This window comes from Harpia harpyja, chromosome 14 (assembly GCF_026419915.1).
Source record: "Harpia harpyja isolate bHarHar1 chromosome 14, bHarHar1 primary haplotype, whole genome shotgun sequence".
In the NCBI taxonomy this organism is placed as follows: Eukaryota; Metazoa; Chordata; class Aves; order Accipitriformes; family Accipitridae; genus Harpia; species Harpia harpyja.
Genome location: NC_068953.1, coordinates 1,321,429 through 1,335,006, shown reverse-complemented (window position 1 = coordinate 1,335,006; position 13,578 = coordinate 1,321,429). Strand labels below are relative to the sequence as shown.

Here is a 13,578-nt window from a genome sequence, read left to right as displayed (position 1 = left end):
GCACCCTTCCCGGCTCCTGCGGCGATGGCTACGGGCAGGGCACGGGCAGACCCATGGCAGGGGTGACACAGGCCAGGCCGCACAGGAGAGCGACGGAGCCGACATGGAGGAGCCTGGGCTCTCCCGGGAGGCTCCTGGGGAGAGCAAGCGCAGGGAGGAGCCGGAATGACGGAGGAACCAGGGAGTGGGTGGGAGAACAAAGCGCTGCGGATGCAGAGAGCTGTGATGGGGACTGGGAAGATGGAGGGAGCGGAGGCACCGGGTGGGATGGGGGGAGGTGGTCGCTGCTGGAAGAGGGGAAGGGGCAGCGGGGCTGGCACCGGCCGTGGGAGAGCCGGATGGGTCCCTGGCCGCACTGTCTTCCTCAGGGACCGGGGGAGGCTTGGAAGGGAGAAATCTCAGCTCCAAAGCAAACCCAGCCTGTGCTAAGCCACGCTGGGGTGGGAGCAGGCAGGGGAGCGGTGCTGTGTGTGCTGGAGGAGCCCAGAAATGTGCTGGGGTCGGCGGTTCCTCCGCGCTCCCAGGCTGCTGAGCAGCCCCTCTCGCTCCGCATCTGCCCCAGGTCCTGCTTTCATGAGTGAGTAATGCTGAATTAGAGATCGCTAAGGAGATCTCTGGGGATACTTCTGAATGACAGGAATAGTTTATGTGATTTGCATAATTGGCATGATGGGATTTTGCATCACGTTGCTGAACTCGAGGAAGCGGACGGGGCAGTGCCTCCAGCTGAGACATTGCGCAGGGGCACTGGGTGCTGTAGGGACCTTTGGGTGCTGCCTCCCCACCCTGCCCAGCCCCTGCCTGCCTGAGAAGGACCAGTCGGTTGCAGAGGGGGGGCTCACAGAGAGGAGGCTGAAGGGACAGGATCAGGTCCCGCTGCCATCACCTGCCCTCTCCCTGCCCAGCGTCACCTCTTCCTTTCCATCAAGCCAACACTACTCTGGGCTGGTACGAGACCCCAGCCCCACAGCACCCTTGGTCACGTTTGCTTGTTCCATGGCCCCACCGATGAGCTCAGTCAGGCTGTCGCAGCCCTAACCAGCTCCCAGGCTGCGGCAGAAACGCTGGTTTTGGGGGTTGAAGCACAAGACCGAATTCCCACCGCTCCTCTTCCAGTGCCAAGGCCACCCAGCTCCCAGCATGGCATCTCCAGCCTTTCTGCACGGCTGGGCTCACGCAGGAGCATTGTCTCCTTCTTATTCAAAGGCACAGGCACGGCTCTGGAACTCGTCTCCACTCGTTTCCTCCTCTTCCTAATTAATCGTGCACTGTTGGGCTGTGACTCGTTCCAGCCCTGGGTGCAACCCGGCACCAGCCCTCCTGCGCAGCCCGGTTGCTGGCTGGGAGCCTGTGCCGAAAGCAGCCGGTCCCGCGGCCGGGCCGGCCGGCTGGCAGCCAAGGGCAGGGGACCACTGGTCACGCTGCAGTGCTGGCCCTGCAGGGACGCCCAGCATGTGTCCGCAGCTTGTCCTACAACTTGAGGAGCCACATTCCACTGCGGGGCAGGGAAACCAGCCCACGTTTGGGGGAAGTGGCAAAGGAAGGTGACCCAGGGCCAACAGCCATTTCCCAGTGCTCCTTCCACATTAGACACCACTCTGGCAGGGGGTCTGGTTTTTCCCCAGAAGGCGAAATTCTGGCTTTCCTACGTCAGAGCAGTCACTGCTGAAGCATTTCAGCCACTGCCAAGCACCACCGTACACCGACAGCTCCCGTCTAGCACTAAGAGCCAGCAAAGGTCACATTCCCAAACTCAGCCGCGCAGCTCTCTAACAAATCTGCTTTGTTCCCATCACTGCTCTAATTAGGAAATTGCGCTGATTTTTTTTCCCACAGTTGAACTATCAAAACTCAGGCTTGTTCTCTGCCAAAGCCTCTTCCATCTCTCTGCTGGTGACTCAGTGTGACACCAGGCCACTTAAAATATGTGAACAGGGAAAAGGAAGGAGCCAGCGGCTGATTCCCCATGGTTCTGAGTGTGCAGCGGGGTGGGGGGTTGGCATTGCAAGGCTTTAAGTGCAAAACAAACCACCACCAGTGCTACCCCCAAGCGTGGGCAGCACCTTGCCCCTCGGGCTCATCCCCTCCGCGCAGGGCAGGGCGAGCTCGGGGTGCAGCGTGATGAAGAGGAGGAGAAGGAAAAGAGAAGACCCCCGGCTGCAAACCTCTCCAAACCAGCGCCGGGTCCTGACTCGGTGTTTGCCGAGGAGGGTGGAGGACAAAGGACGCAGGGAGGTTGTTCCCAGCAGGGTGGGAGCCGAAAGCCGCAGCTGGGGGGGCTCCAAGCGGGGCTGCAGGGGCAGCTCTGCCCCAGGGCTGCTGCTCACGGCTGCAGACCCGGGGGGCCGTGCCCCCCCGCCCATGCCCAGCACCCCAGCAGCGGCTCTAAGCTTGTGCCAAAAAGCGACTGGACCCAGACGAAAGACCTACGAATCAGCTGCCACTGGGATTTTCATCTCACCGTTTGTTTTTCCACGGGTGTTTCAGGAACCATTTGAGGCAGCGGGGCGCGCAGCCGTGTCGGGGTGCGCAGCCGTGTCGGGGTGCAGGCAGCCCCTCTGCCTCCCCAGGCAGTGCCGCCATCCAGCTGTGTTGGCATAGAAACTACCACGGCTCTGCCACGGCGTCACCGCGTTACACAATTCAATTAAACACCGAGTGAAAGAGCTGCTGCCATTTAACGAAGAGGGGGGAGAAGCTCCCGGGCCGTCGGCGAGGAGGCCTTTGCCCCAAACCAACTTCGAGACAACTTCCAGAGCATCGCGGGGGTGGGCTGCAGAACAAGAAAACAAAGCCCCAGCGAGTGAGCGAACGGCGCTGATGTTCAGCGGCTCCGCTGCCTCCTGGACAACATTGAATAAGAGTCTATTTAAAGGCAATGCCGCTTGCATAACGCTGGCAGTAATTCCCTCTCCCCCACAGCCTCATGCGTTGCTCCCAGGGACGTTGGCAGGAGGAGGCTCTGTGCAGGCAGCGGTCCCCGGCCGGGCAGAGCCCACGGGACAAGGGCATCCGCGGGCAGCGTCCCCCGGGACGGGGACCTTCTCTGCGGAGGGGAGCGGGGAACCGTCAGCGCCGTCTCCCAGCGGAGCTTCTCCCTTCCCCCAGCCGCTGCCTCCTGCGCCGGGCGATGCTCCTACATTGCCACCCAAGTCACGTTAAATGCCACGGTGGCTGGATCCGGCACCGAGCGGCGCGTTGGAAATACCACAGAGATCTCCGGCAGCCGCTCCGGGAGGAGTGACAAATCACCTTGCTCCTGTAAATGTTAAAGGACTGAAATTCACTGTCACCTTCACACGTGCTGTGTCTGTAACGGGCAGGTTTGCCGCGGTGTTTGTCCGGTGGCCCAAACCTCTCCGGTGCCTCTGGCAAGGAGCCAGGGCCGTGCCAGGGCTGGGGGCACCGGGGAGGGCTCTGGGCGCCGTGTGGGAAGGAAGCAGCGTGAGGTTGCTTGTATTCTCCAGGGTTTAATTAGCAACGAGCAATGTTGCCTCAATGACTTTCTTCGAGGGAGGACACTCCTATTTAACTAAACATCTGGCCAACTAAAACACAGCTGGAAGAGCTCCATGCTCAGCTTGCACTGCAGGGTGCCGGCTCCCACCCCACTGCCACAGCTGAGCGGGTACAAGGGAGTGTTAATTAAACACCGTTAAACACGGCACAGCTGCTTTCCCAGGGACACGGGAACCCCGACACCGCCTCTGGCAGGGACAGGACCCGGGGGGCTGAGCTACCACCGAGGGTCCGGCTGGCCCAGGCAGGAGAGACCCGCAGGCATCCCGCTGCTTCCATCAGCAGAAGGGATGCAAATCCAAAATAACGGGGAACTAGCTGGCGTCAAAGCACCAGCCAGTGGCTCAGACACGTCCCTGGCGAGAGGCCCTTGTCCTGCACCCGTGGGGCCACTCGAGGACCGAGCGTGAAGGTGGTGCTGCATGAGGGCACTGCTCCTGCAAACGGTGCCCTCAAGACCCGTGCCCGTTTGAAACGGGTGCCACTTGCACACAGGAGGTCCTGCGTTGGCTGCTTGGGGCCGTTGGGCAACCCCACCGAGCTGGAAGTAGAAAATCCTGCTGAGGGAGGGGAAACGAGACCCCAGACCAGGCAGGGGCAGGACAACACGGCCACTGCTGCGCTCTGGACAGAGCCACACGCTCCCTGCGAGTCCAGCATCCTGGTGCAGACTGTTTATAGCTCAGTTTGTCAACAATTCCAGAATAATCCTTGCAAAACAAACACCCCAGTTCAAACCACACAGCTGGAAGGCTGCCTTTCCAAACATTCCCCCCCACCCCGTCCTGGGATCCACCCCATGCCCCCTGCCTGCAGGAAAGCCCTTTTCCCCTGGAAGCCATTTCTCCGGGGAGCTCCGAGGGGACCTGCCCTGCTCCTGGCCCGCAGGTGACGAGGGACAGGCAGGCACAGGACTGCAGCACGGGCAGGGGCTGCTCTGCCTTGGCAGCAACGCCACAACGTATGGAACGCCGCAACATATGGGCTCTCTCAAATATCCCTCCAGCTCCTCTGTATTCAGCTCGCAGGCAGTGCCAGGGCTGTCGGGGCACTGCTGCTGTGTGTTACAGACGAGCCTTCCTGGGCCATCCGGGCAAACAGGATTGTTTTTCTATTACACACGGAGCCTGTTCTGAAATTTCCTGCCCACATCTCTCCGAGGAGCAGGGAGTAAGAAGGGGAGGGAGGAGGAAGGCAACTCTTGCTCATCCAAAACATTTACTGTGAAAACACGAGGCTGGAAGATGAATCGGTGAAACCATTAGAAATAGTTTATTGTTACAGCACACCACACCACAGAGGTCACACACCACTCCTGGCTCTTCCTCTCAAGGAGACACAGTACAATCTGTTTGGTGCAGGGATTAGAAGAGGAAGCTGTTGGCAATCTGCTCCAAACTTTCCTGTTAGTTCAGTAAATGGCCTCTTTAATGTATTAACAAATGCAAGGAGCTACATTAACCCTTTCAGCACTAACCTCACTCACTCTCTGGACCAGCTTCCACCCGAGAACGCAGACAGCACCGGGCGTTCAGCTCCCTGGCCGGCAGTCCCCGGGACCTGGCACAGCCTCGCCGCAGCTTCCCCCGGGGACGGTTGGCTCATGTCGCTCTCGCTGCCAGGACGTTCACGAGAAAGAAAACTGGAGCATACGGCCTGCGGCGCTCTCTCCCTCCTCGTGCGTGGTGATGCGTGCCAACCCTATTTAACAGGGTTTACACAAAGTGCTAGCAGCAAAAGCTGTGCTCCCAGGAAAGGTCCCCTCAAGACCTTCTTGGGAGAGTCCAGCATTCACTCCTATGAATTACAAATTAAATAGGGTAAAATTAAACAAGTCGACACCAGGCTAGCAACGGACTGAAGGAGCCTTGAAGGAAAAACGTTGCACAAAAATGCTACAGACACCACCGTGCTGATGAAGACAAGGCTCTCTCTGGTGGAAAAAGTATGCATTACAAGACAGCCAGGATGGTCACTCAGAGCAGAGCAACAGCCTTGCCTAGAGAAAAAAATCACAGGAGCATAGAACAGGATACAGCCCTGTCCCATCTTAGCTCCGGCTGTGAAAGCTGGGTGACGGGTTTGGCTGTTCCAAACACTGGCTGGGGTAACCGGTGCATGCGGCATAGGCACAGGAGCAGTTTAAACCCGCTCTGCCGACTTCAGAGAAAGTTATTTGTTTGCTAAAGTTGCACTGCTTAGTAAACACGGGTCCAAGGCTTGTGGGACCCCAGCTTTGTTACAAAACATTAATTAAGAGAAAGAGCGCAGTGGAATTGAAAACAGGGCAACTCCAAGGTGCATGCTGCCTTGAAGGCACATGCATGCGGGAGGACGAGGATGCCCCGGCCAGTCTTTGGAATGTAACAAACGGAGATGACACGGAAAGCATGACTCAAACAGAGCTGCTGCTGGCCCGCCACCCCATGGAGAGCAGCACGGTCTCTGGGATTACTTATTATTGTCTAGCACCAGATCACATAACCCCAAAGGCAGTCACTAGAAGTCTCCAAGGACCCTCTGGTCCTTCTTCTGCTGTCACAGAAACAGGGACTAAGGGTTGTGGCTTCAAGAACGTAATAAAGAAAGATCTGCAGTGTCCTGAAGAGCATCTGCAAGCTGGCAAGTAAGCTTGCTTCCAAGAACAGCTAAATCTGCCTGCCACCTGGCTGGCCAGGCAGCTCTCCAAACACCTCATCATCCATGCCGACCCGAGCGCCCCGCTACACCACACTAAGCACCAGACCATCCTCCACAGTGCGGGCTCAGAAGGAACTGGTCTCCCCTCTAACTACTTATTGAACAGTCTTTGGAGTGTCGATTTAAGAAGCTTCATGCCTCATGTCTGGTGCAGATCGAGCCTCGTGTTTTCCCCAGCCTGACCTTTCCTGTCTCTAACCCTACGAGGAAATATCAAACACAAACGGACAACTGGAAGCAGAATCGATCTCAGCCCATCTGAACGTTGCAAAGGTGAACTCTGATGATGGTGCAGAGCCAACAAGGGATGACTCCTGGCTCATAACGTAGGCAGAAGACTCCTTGATGTAATTTTAAAAGGCTCATCAGATTTCTGTCACCCCGGGTCTCACTCAGCACCACAGGTTAACAGAGGCAGGCAGACAGAGCGGGATCTGAACGGGAATCGTTACAGACTGCCTCTGACTCACGCCCAGCCAGAGGCCAGCTCTTCACCTCGCACGGAGATCAGGCTTTTCCCCCAGCAAATCAGCACCGCTGCTGCCAAATGCAAAGCCAAGCAATCACTCTGAACTTTGCTCAAATGAAACACCCTCACGCGTAAGCTGGTTTCACACAAGGCTGATGGAACCGTTTTCAACCCCGTAGCATGAAGCGTCGCTGCCTGCAGAAGCTCAGGGTTGCTGCCTTCTTCTAAGCTGCCTGCACTCTGCCTGTGCCCCTTCAGGGCCCATAGAGGCAGCCAGTGTGATTTACACAAGGACAAGAGACACTGGCAGCCCCTCCACAAACAGAATCAGAAGAGGCAAAGCAAAGGGACCGAGAGGAGTGAAGACACCAGTGCGGTCTGGAGGGCTCCCGAGGGCAGTGGCTCGTTGTCGCGCAGCCTGATGCTCAGGAACAGCCATTTCAAACACACGATCGCTCCGAGGGTGGGAATTCCAGGGGACTCGGAGCAAAGGCAGATTTACCACTGAAATCAAACCTAAAGAAAGCATTTGGCTTTGGAAGTTTGAGAGTTGTTGTTTAATCCCGAGACAGCGCAGCTGAGTGAGTTTAGAATTTAAGTTACAAAAAAAGAAAGCACTAGAAAATAATCTTGATACAAGAGCAATAATCAGCTGAGGTTCCCCACCCTGCATGGGGAATCCTGCTCCACAATCCGCCCAGCACAGCTGGGATGCTGCCAAGGCATTGCTTGTTCCCAGCACACGCTGGGATGGCAAACTGTCCTGGATGAAAGTTATGTGGGGGAATCCCCAGACGTGGGAGTTAAGATGCTGCCACCAGTTCTGGTTTTGGCCTGTTCTTGACGGGTGACACTTCTGTGGAAGAAAAAAGAAACTTGTTACAGAAACAGAGAATGCAAATAATCTCCAGTCATCTCCTGCAGAAGAACTAGGACTCGTAATCCACTTCTCTGTAGAATAACAGCTTGCACAGCACCTGGAAACTCACTGGACTAATAAAAGTTCGTTATAAATAATTCCACCTATCAAGTATGCCCCTCTTTTTCACAGCACTTGAAGAATTAAAACAGTTTCAGAATGTACCCAACACAACCTTAGTAAGCCACCAGCCCACAGATCTAGGGCAGCGAGTGATTTCTTGGAGGGCAGTGGGCAGACAAGCTTTTGCCCTCACCCCTTCGATCTGACAACATGAGTCTAAATGAGGCTCAATCAGCTGCACGCAGCAGGGGCAGCTTGTATTTTGTTTGGTCATCCTGCTGCCAACATGCAGATCAGATGACATCTGATCCATGTTTACTAGTAAACAAGCACTAAAAAGAAACCAGCCCTGTTCCCCACATCCCAGATTTCTCCTGGGCAGATTCCACAAAGAGGAAATGGCCTCTTACAGCTCCTGGTTTCCACCAGCACGGATGTCAAGCTTCTGTGACTGATGGTTCAGTGTTCTGCTGCCCCAGGAGACACACTCTTGACCAGTTTGCTTTCTGGCACCCAGCTGAGTCCAGCTCTACCTCACTGTTTGTCTCCAAGGGCAGGCTCCACCTTCAGTTCTTCAGCATGGACAGAAACCTGGTAACGTTCTGTGAAGACTCCGTCCTCACCAGGCCAACAGTGCCCATCTGGTCATTCTGCTTCACGAGCTCTCTCCCGCTTCCCTCTTCACACCCAGCTGCACAAATCCCTGCCACTGAGGTTTTGGATCGCTCAGGAGCAAACACGCATGTAGCAACAGTTGTGAGGAGTTTGCACTCTGACAGTCGTGGAACTGTGGGACTCCAGCGCTCCTCATCCAGCTGGTTCAAAATTACCACTGTTACCTGAAGCAAGGTCACAAGAGCTACGAGTCGTCACGAGCCTCAGTGAAATCCAGTTTTATGCAGTGTGAATGCCAATATCCGTGGCCACAAAACATTGTTCCTGCATAGCAGCATGTTGCAACAACGTGCAGGGGACCAGTTTGAGTGTTGTGTGAGAAAGTCTTGCCTGGGTCAAGCAGAGAGCCAAGGAAGGAGTTCCTCATGGAGTTTCACAATGGAACATACACTGGATGTTTCAAGGCAGCTGGTAGTCTCACAGCAGGTACAAAGCATGACTTAAGAACAGCAGATGTAACAAAAAGGAACTCTTCAAGAGGAATGACTAGATGCCAACTGAACAAAGAGACTAGAGCCTTGGGTCCTCTTACGGTAAAGGGTCAGCTGGATTTGTCAGAACCATGTGAGGGAAGCTTGCGTAGCCCAGATCAACAGGGCTTTAAGGCAGGAAGTTTATATTCCTTAACATTTGCTAGGACAATACTTACAACATGAGAGGGTCTCAGACTATTGCATGGAACTGAGAAGTACAAGAAGCCAAAGCTACAGAGCATATAGAGAAAGCGTACCTGGGATCTTTTCTGGGAGTGGCTCAGAAGGAACTTCTGGAAGCTCCATCTGTTCCTGCAAGAACATTAAAGACAACACATGACACATACCCCCCATACCAGGCAACGGTCACAGACCCCCGCACCACAGTTTTGTGCAAAGACTGTGTGGGAACAGAGTAATAACTTAAGAGATTTCACATACAAACTGACATCTGCCTCCAGAACTGCAGGAAGGGTTATGGGCTTCAGTGCTGCCCAGTAAATGAGTACAAGGCTTTTTTTTTTTTTTTTTTTTTTTCTTCATTATTAAATGAGACTTAATAGGACCCTGTATTAGCTATGAGTCTCCCCAAATCAATGCTACTTGCAGAGCCTCTCCACCTCAATCTCCACTGGCTGCACATTTCCTACAGTGGAGCCAAGCCGAGCCAGTGTTTGGAAGAGCCACAGGGACCACAGAGATGGGTGGGGACAATAACACACACTGAATTCTGTTATCTGAGCATGACCCAGGACTTCCAAGGTCTTCATCTGGTGAAGTGGAACAGATACGCAATAAGAACAGAGATCAACCGACTGTAACAGACAGCAAATAAAGTATAACCCTTAAAAGCATCCCATTTTTAAATGGCCTCTGCATGTGGAGCAATTAGCTTGATCTTTGATGACGCAATAATTGGGCATAAACAGGTATAACTGAGATCTCTGGCAGAATAAGATAAACTATTGATAATGGGAAAAAGATACTTTCTCCCCTATTACAAACAGCTTCCTGAAAATGTAGATTTAAAGTAATTACAAGAACATCAGTCCTACCTGAGTAATAGCGTTTAATTCTTCTAGAATGGCATCTTCATCTTCCTCAGTAAGGCTGCCAGCCAGTATCTCATCTATTTGCTGTGAAAGAGAGGAAAAGACATATTCCAGTCAACACAGCGTAGCAGAAGCAGCTCTATGGCTTGCAGCATGGTACGTGCACACGGGAGAGCAACGTAAACATGGGGTGAAGGGGTACTCCGAAAAACTAACAGAGCTAATTTTTCTGCAGGTAACTGAGATTTAATTCCCAATCTGATTACCTCTTAAATAAGGCTGGGAACACAATGCACATCAGAGAAACTCTGTATGGCAGGCGGTCTCTGCTCACAACTACTCACGCACACAGTACGTACCCTCTGGTACTCCACAGCATCTTGGGTTTCACCTATTATTCTTTCTACTTCTTCTATTGACATAACCTGAAGAAAAGAGCCAAAACCCATGCATGAGTGAGGTCTGCAGGGAGACAGCTACAAACAGCCAGGACTCTGCCTAGTCCAAGGCAAAAGCGTGCTCAGCTGACTTGGTCACACATACCTGGTGCATTTTGTTCAGACATTCATTGCCTATTTTCAGACCCTCGATGACCTTCATTTCAATCTGGGTGAATTCAATATCCTGGACCTGAAACAGAAAGGAGAAGGGGAAACATCAAAGGCTGTCACGTTCCCATCATTAGCCAGATACAGACTGCCAAGATCCCCAGAGAAACTGCAAGGAGAAATCAGCCAAGAGCCCTTTTTCTAGTGAACAGAGGATTAAATTATACCAGTAGTAAGAAACACGCACACAAAAAGCCTTAGCACAGGCAGCTGCAAAAGCATATCCAACAGCCCTTTAGCTGATGTTTGAGCTGCCAGTCTAAGCCGAGGCCATAGTTGCCACGGCCACCCCAGAACAAACACATCCATTTCTGAAATCAAGGTACTGAGGCAAGCCCGAGGAAGTTTCTATGGCAGCTGTCCACCCTGTGACTAAAGTTTTACTAATTTACAAAACACGTATTTAATACATACCCTGCACTACAGACTCAAAACATACTCACCACTTGGTTCTCTAGGGAAGAGTCACGGCATACGTATGATTTCAGAAACGTCTGCCTTTCAGACAGAGGACTAAACCCTTGTTAAGGCTCGACAGTTAAAATGTAATTCCACACAATCAAAAGGAACACCCACCCCAGAAAAAAGACTTATACCAAGTGCACACAGTGGGCCGCTCGCAGCCTACAGCAACTGATTCTCACTTACCATCCGCTCCAAGTTGCTGATTTGGTTTTCCGTTTTATCTAGAAGTTGCTCTTGGTAACGCTTCTTCTTTAGCAAGAGCATGGCTTTTCTGAAGGAAAACAGGAGGAGGAAAACTCAGCACAGATGAAAGCAAATAAGCCTAAAAGAATCACAGCAAAGCCGTATTTGTTTTGTGCTTTTTCCAAGAGAGGAAAAAATCACGTGTAAATTAAATGACAACTCTGAACTGCTCCTGTTAAGAATAAGGAAGAGCAAATTAATCATAAATTTGCTAATCTGGTGCCTGAAAATTTAGGTATATTTGCTGTGGATTAGGAGTTCACTGGGCCAGCTGTGCTGTAACAATGCAAAACAAAGTCCTTGCACAAAAGGCTTGTGACACACACTCAAAACAAGACATAAGAGGCGGCCACTGACACTTTGCAGTAAAGAAAGAGAACCACTTTTTGAAGACCTGTTTTAACAGCAGCCGTGGAACACAGGCAGTCTCTCTTGGCTGTCAGTACAAAACTTTAAACAAAACTTCCTTTCTGAAAGGAGAACTTGGAACTATCTCCACTACGTTCAGTAACTTTTCCTTTCCAGGAAAACGGCCCTTTATTTTGCACTGAGGCTCCCTGCTCCTGCCAGACCCTCGCACCCCCCGGCTGGAGGTGCCACCCCCCTACTCACTCTTTTTTGCCTTCTTTCAGCAGTTGCCTGGCCAGGGCTCGCTCTCTCTCCAGGTTCAGACTTATCCGCTTCTGATACTGCTTCAGCTTGTCTCGCTGCTGCTTCAGTTGCTAAAGGAGACGGATGGATGGATGGACGGACGGACAGGCAGACGGACAGACCCCCCCCAGCCACAAGTCGAGCCCTGATGGTTCCAGCAACACCCCCCCGGTCCCTACGACCCCCCCTCCGACCCCTCCGACCCCCCCGCCGGCTCACACAGGCCCGCCCTCTTCCCCGCCGCGTTACCGGCAGCACAAACACCGGGGATACAGCAGCAGCCGCCGCCGTTAGACCCCACACGAGCCCCCCCAACCCCCCCCCCCCAATCCTTCCGTGCGCCCTCCGCACCGCGGGGACCCGGCTAATCGCCCACCCGCGGGGCCAAGGCCGGGCAGGGCGGCGGCCCGCCCGGGAACAGCGGCTCTGCCGTTCCCTGCGCCGGCGCTGACCGAGCCGGGCCCGGCCTTCCCCGCGGCACCGGCCTAGCACCGGGGCCGGGCGGGGGGGGGGGGGGGGGGGCTCCCCCAGGCCCCCCGCCGGGCCGGGCCCGCCGCCGCGCTCACCAGCACCGCCTTGTCCTGCTCGGTAACGCGGCTCCGCCGCTTTCGCCCGAAGAGGTTCCCCATGGCCCCTCCGCCGCCGCCGCCGCCGCTCCTGCCCCGGGCGGCGCGGCCGCCCCGCTCCGATCCCGCCCCTCGACGGCGGCCGCGCAGGGCCCGGCGCGGCAGAAAGCGAAGGCGAACGCGGTGCAGGGGCGGGGAAGCGCCGCCGGGGGGAGCTATGGGGGCGCGCGGGAAGGGGCGGGGGGGGCTGTAAGGAGGGGGCTATAGGGGGGAGGGGGGCTATAGGGGGGAGGGGGGCTATAGGGGAGGGAGGGGACGGGTCGGTGCAGGGGCCGGGGGGCGGTAGGGCAGAGGAGGGGGCACCGGGGGCTCTGCGGGAGGTGTGAGGGGGCGGTGGGGGGGTGGTGGTGGTGATGGAGACCCTCGTCCCCACCTGCCGCTGCAGGGACGTGCGCCTGTGTCTCCGCGTCCCTGCGACCCCACGTCCCTGTGTTCCCACATCCCTGTGTCCCCATGTCCCTGTGTCCCCATGGCCCCGCATCCCTGCATCCCCATGTCCCTGTGTCCCCATGTCCCTGTGTCCCCGCATCCCCATGTCCCCATGTCCCTGCATCCCTGTGTCCCTGCATCCCCGTGTCCCTGCATCCCCATATCCCTGTGTTCCCATGTCTCCGTGTCCCTGCATCCCCATGAACCCATGTCCCCATGTTTCCATGTCCCTGCATCCCCATGTCCCTGTGTTCCCATGTCCCCATGTCCCTGCATCCCCATGTCCCCATGTCCCTGCATTCCCATGTCCCTGTGTCCCTGTGTCCCCCTGTTCCTGCATCCCCATGTCCCTGCGTTCTCATGTCCCCGCATCACTGCATCCCCACGTTCTTGTGTCCCCATGTCCCCCATCCCCATGTCCCTGCATCCCCGCATCCCCACGTTCTTGTGTCCCCATGTCACCCATCCCCATGTCCCTGCATCCCCATGTCCCTGTGTCCCCACATCCCCATGTCCCTGTGTCCCCACATCCCTATGTCCCTGTGTCCCCATGTCTCCACGTCCCTGCACAGGAGAGGCTCTGGCACTGGCCGCAGGTTTGGGGTCCCTGGGGGCGGTTGCGCAGGAGAAGCAAACGTGGCCCCACCACAAACGGCCTGATGGCGGGGAGAGGGGACGCAGCTGGG

At 55.2% G+C, this 13,578-nt stretch overlaps 1 protein-coding gene across 1 annotated transcript; it reads right to left on the bottom strand.

Moving 5' to 3' along the window:
* Positions 1–4,768: 4,768 nt before the first annotated feature.
* Positions 4,769–12,530, bottom strand: CHMP6 (charged multivesicular body protein 6). Its single transcript, XM_052808427.1, has 8 exons — positions 12,404–12,530; positions 11,799–11,908; positions 11,127–11,214; positions 10,414–10,500; positions 10,230–10,295; positions 9,874–9,954; positions 9,076–9,130; positions 4,769–7,544 (listed from the first exon to the last, which is right to left on the bottom strand). Exons 1-8 carry the CDS (start codon positions 12,464–12,466, stop codon positions 7,492–7,494), a joined length of 603 nt encoding a protein of 200 aa, XP_052664387.1. The 5' UTR covers positions 12,467–12,530; the 3' UTR covers positions 4,769–7,491.
* Positions 12,531–13,578: the final 1,048 nt, after the last annotated feature.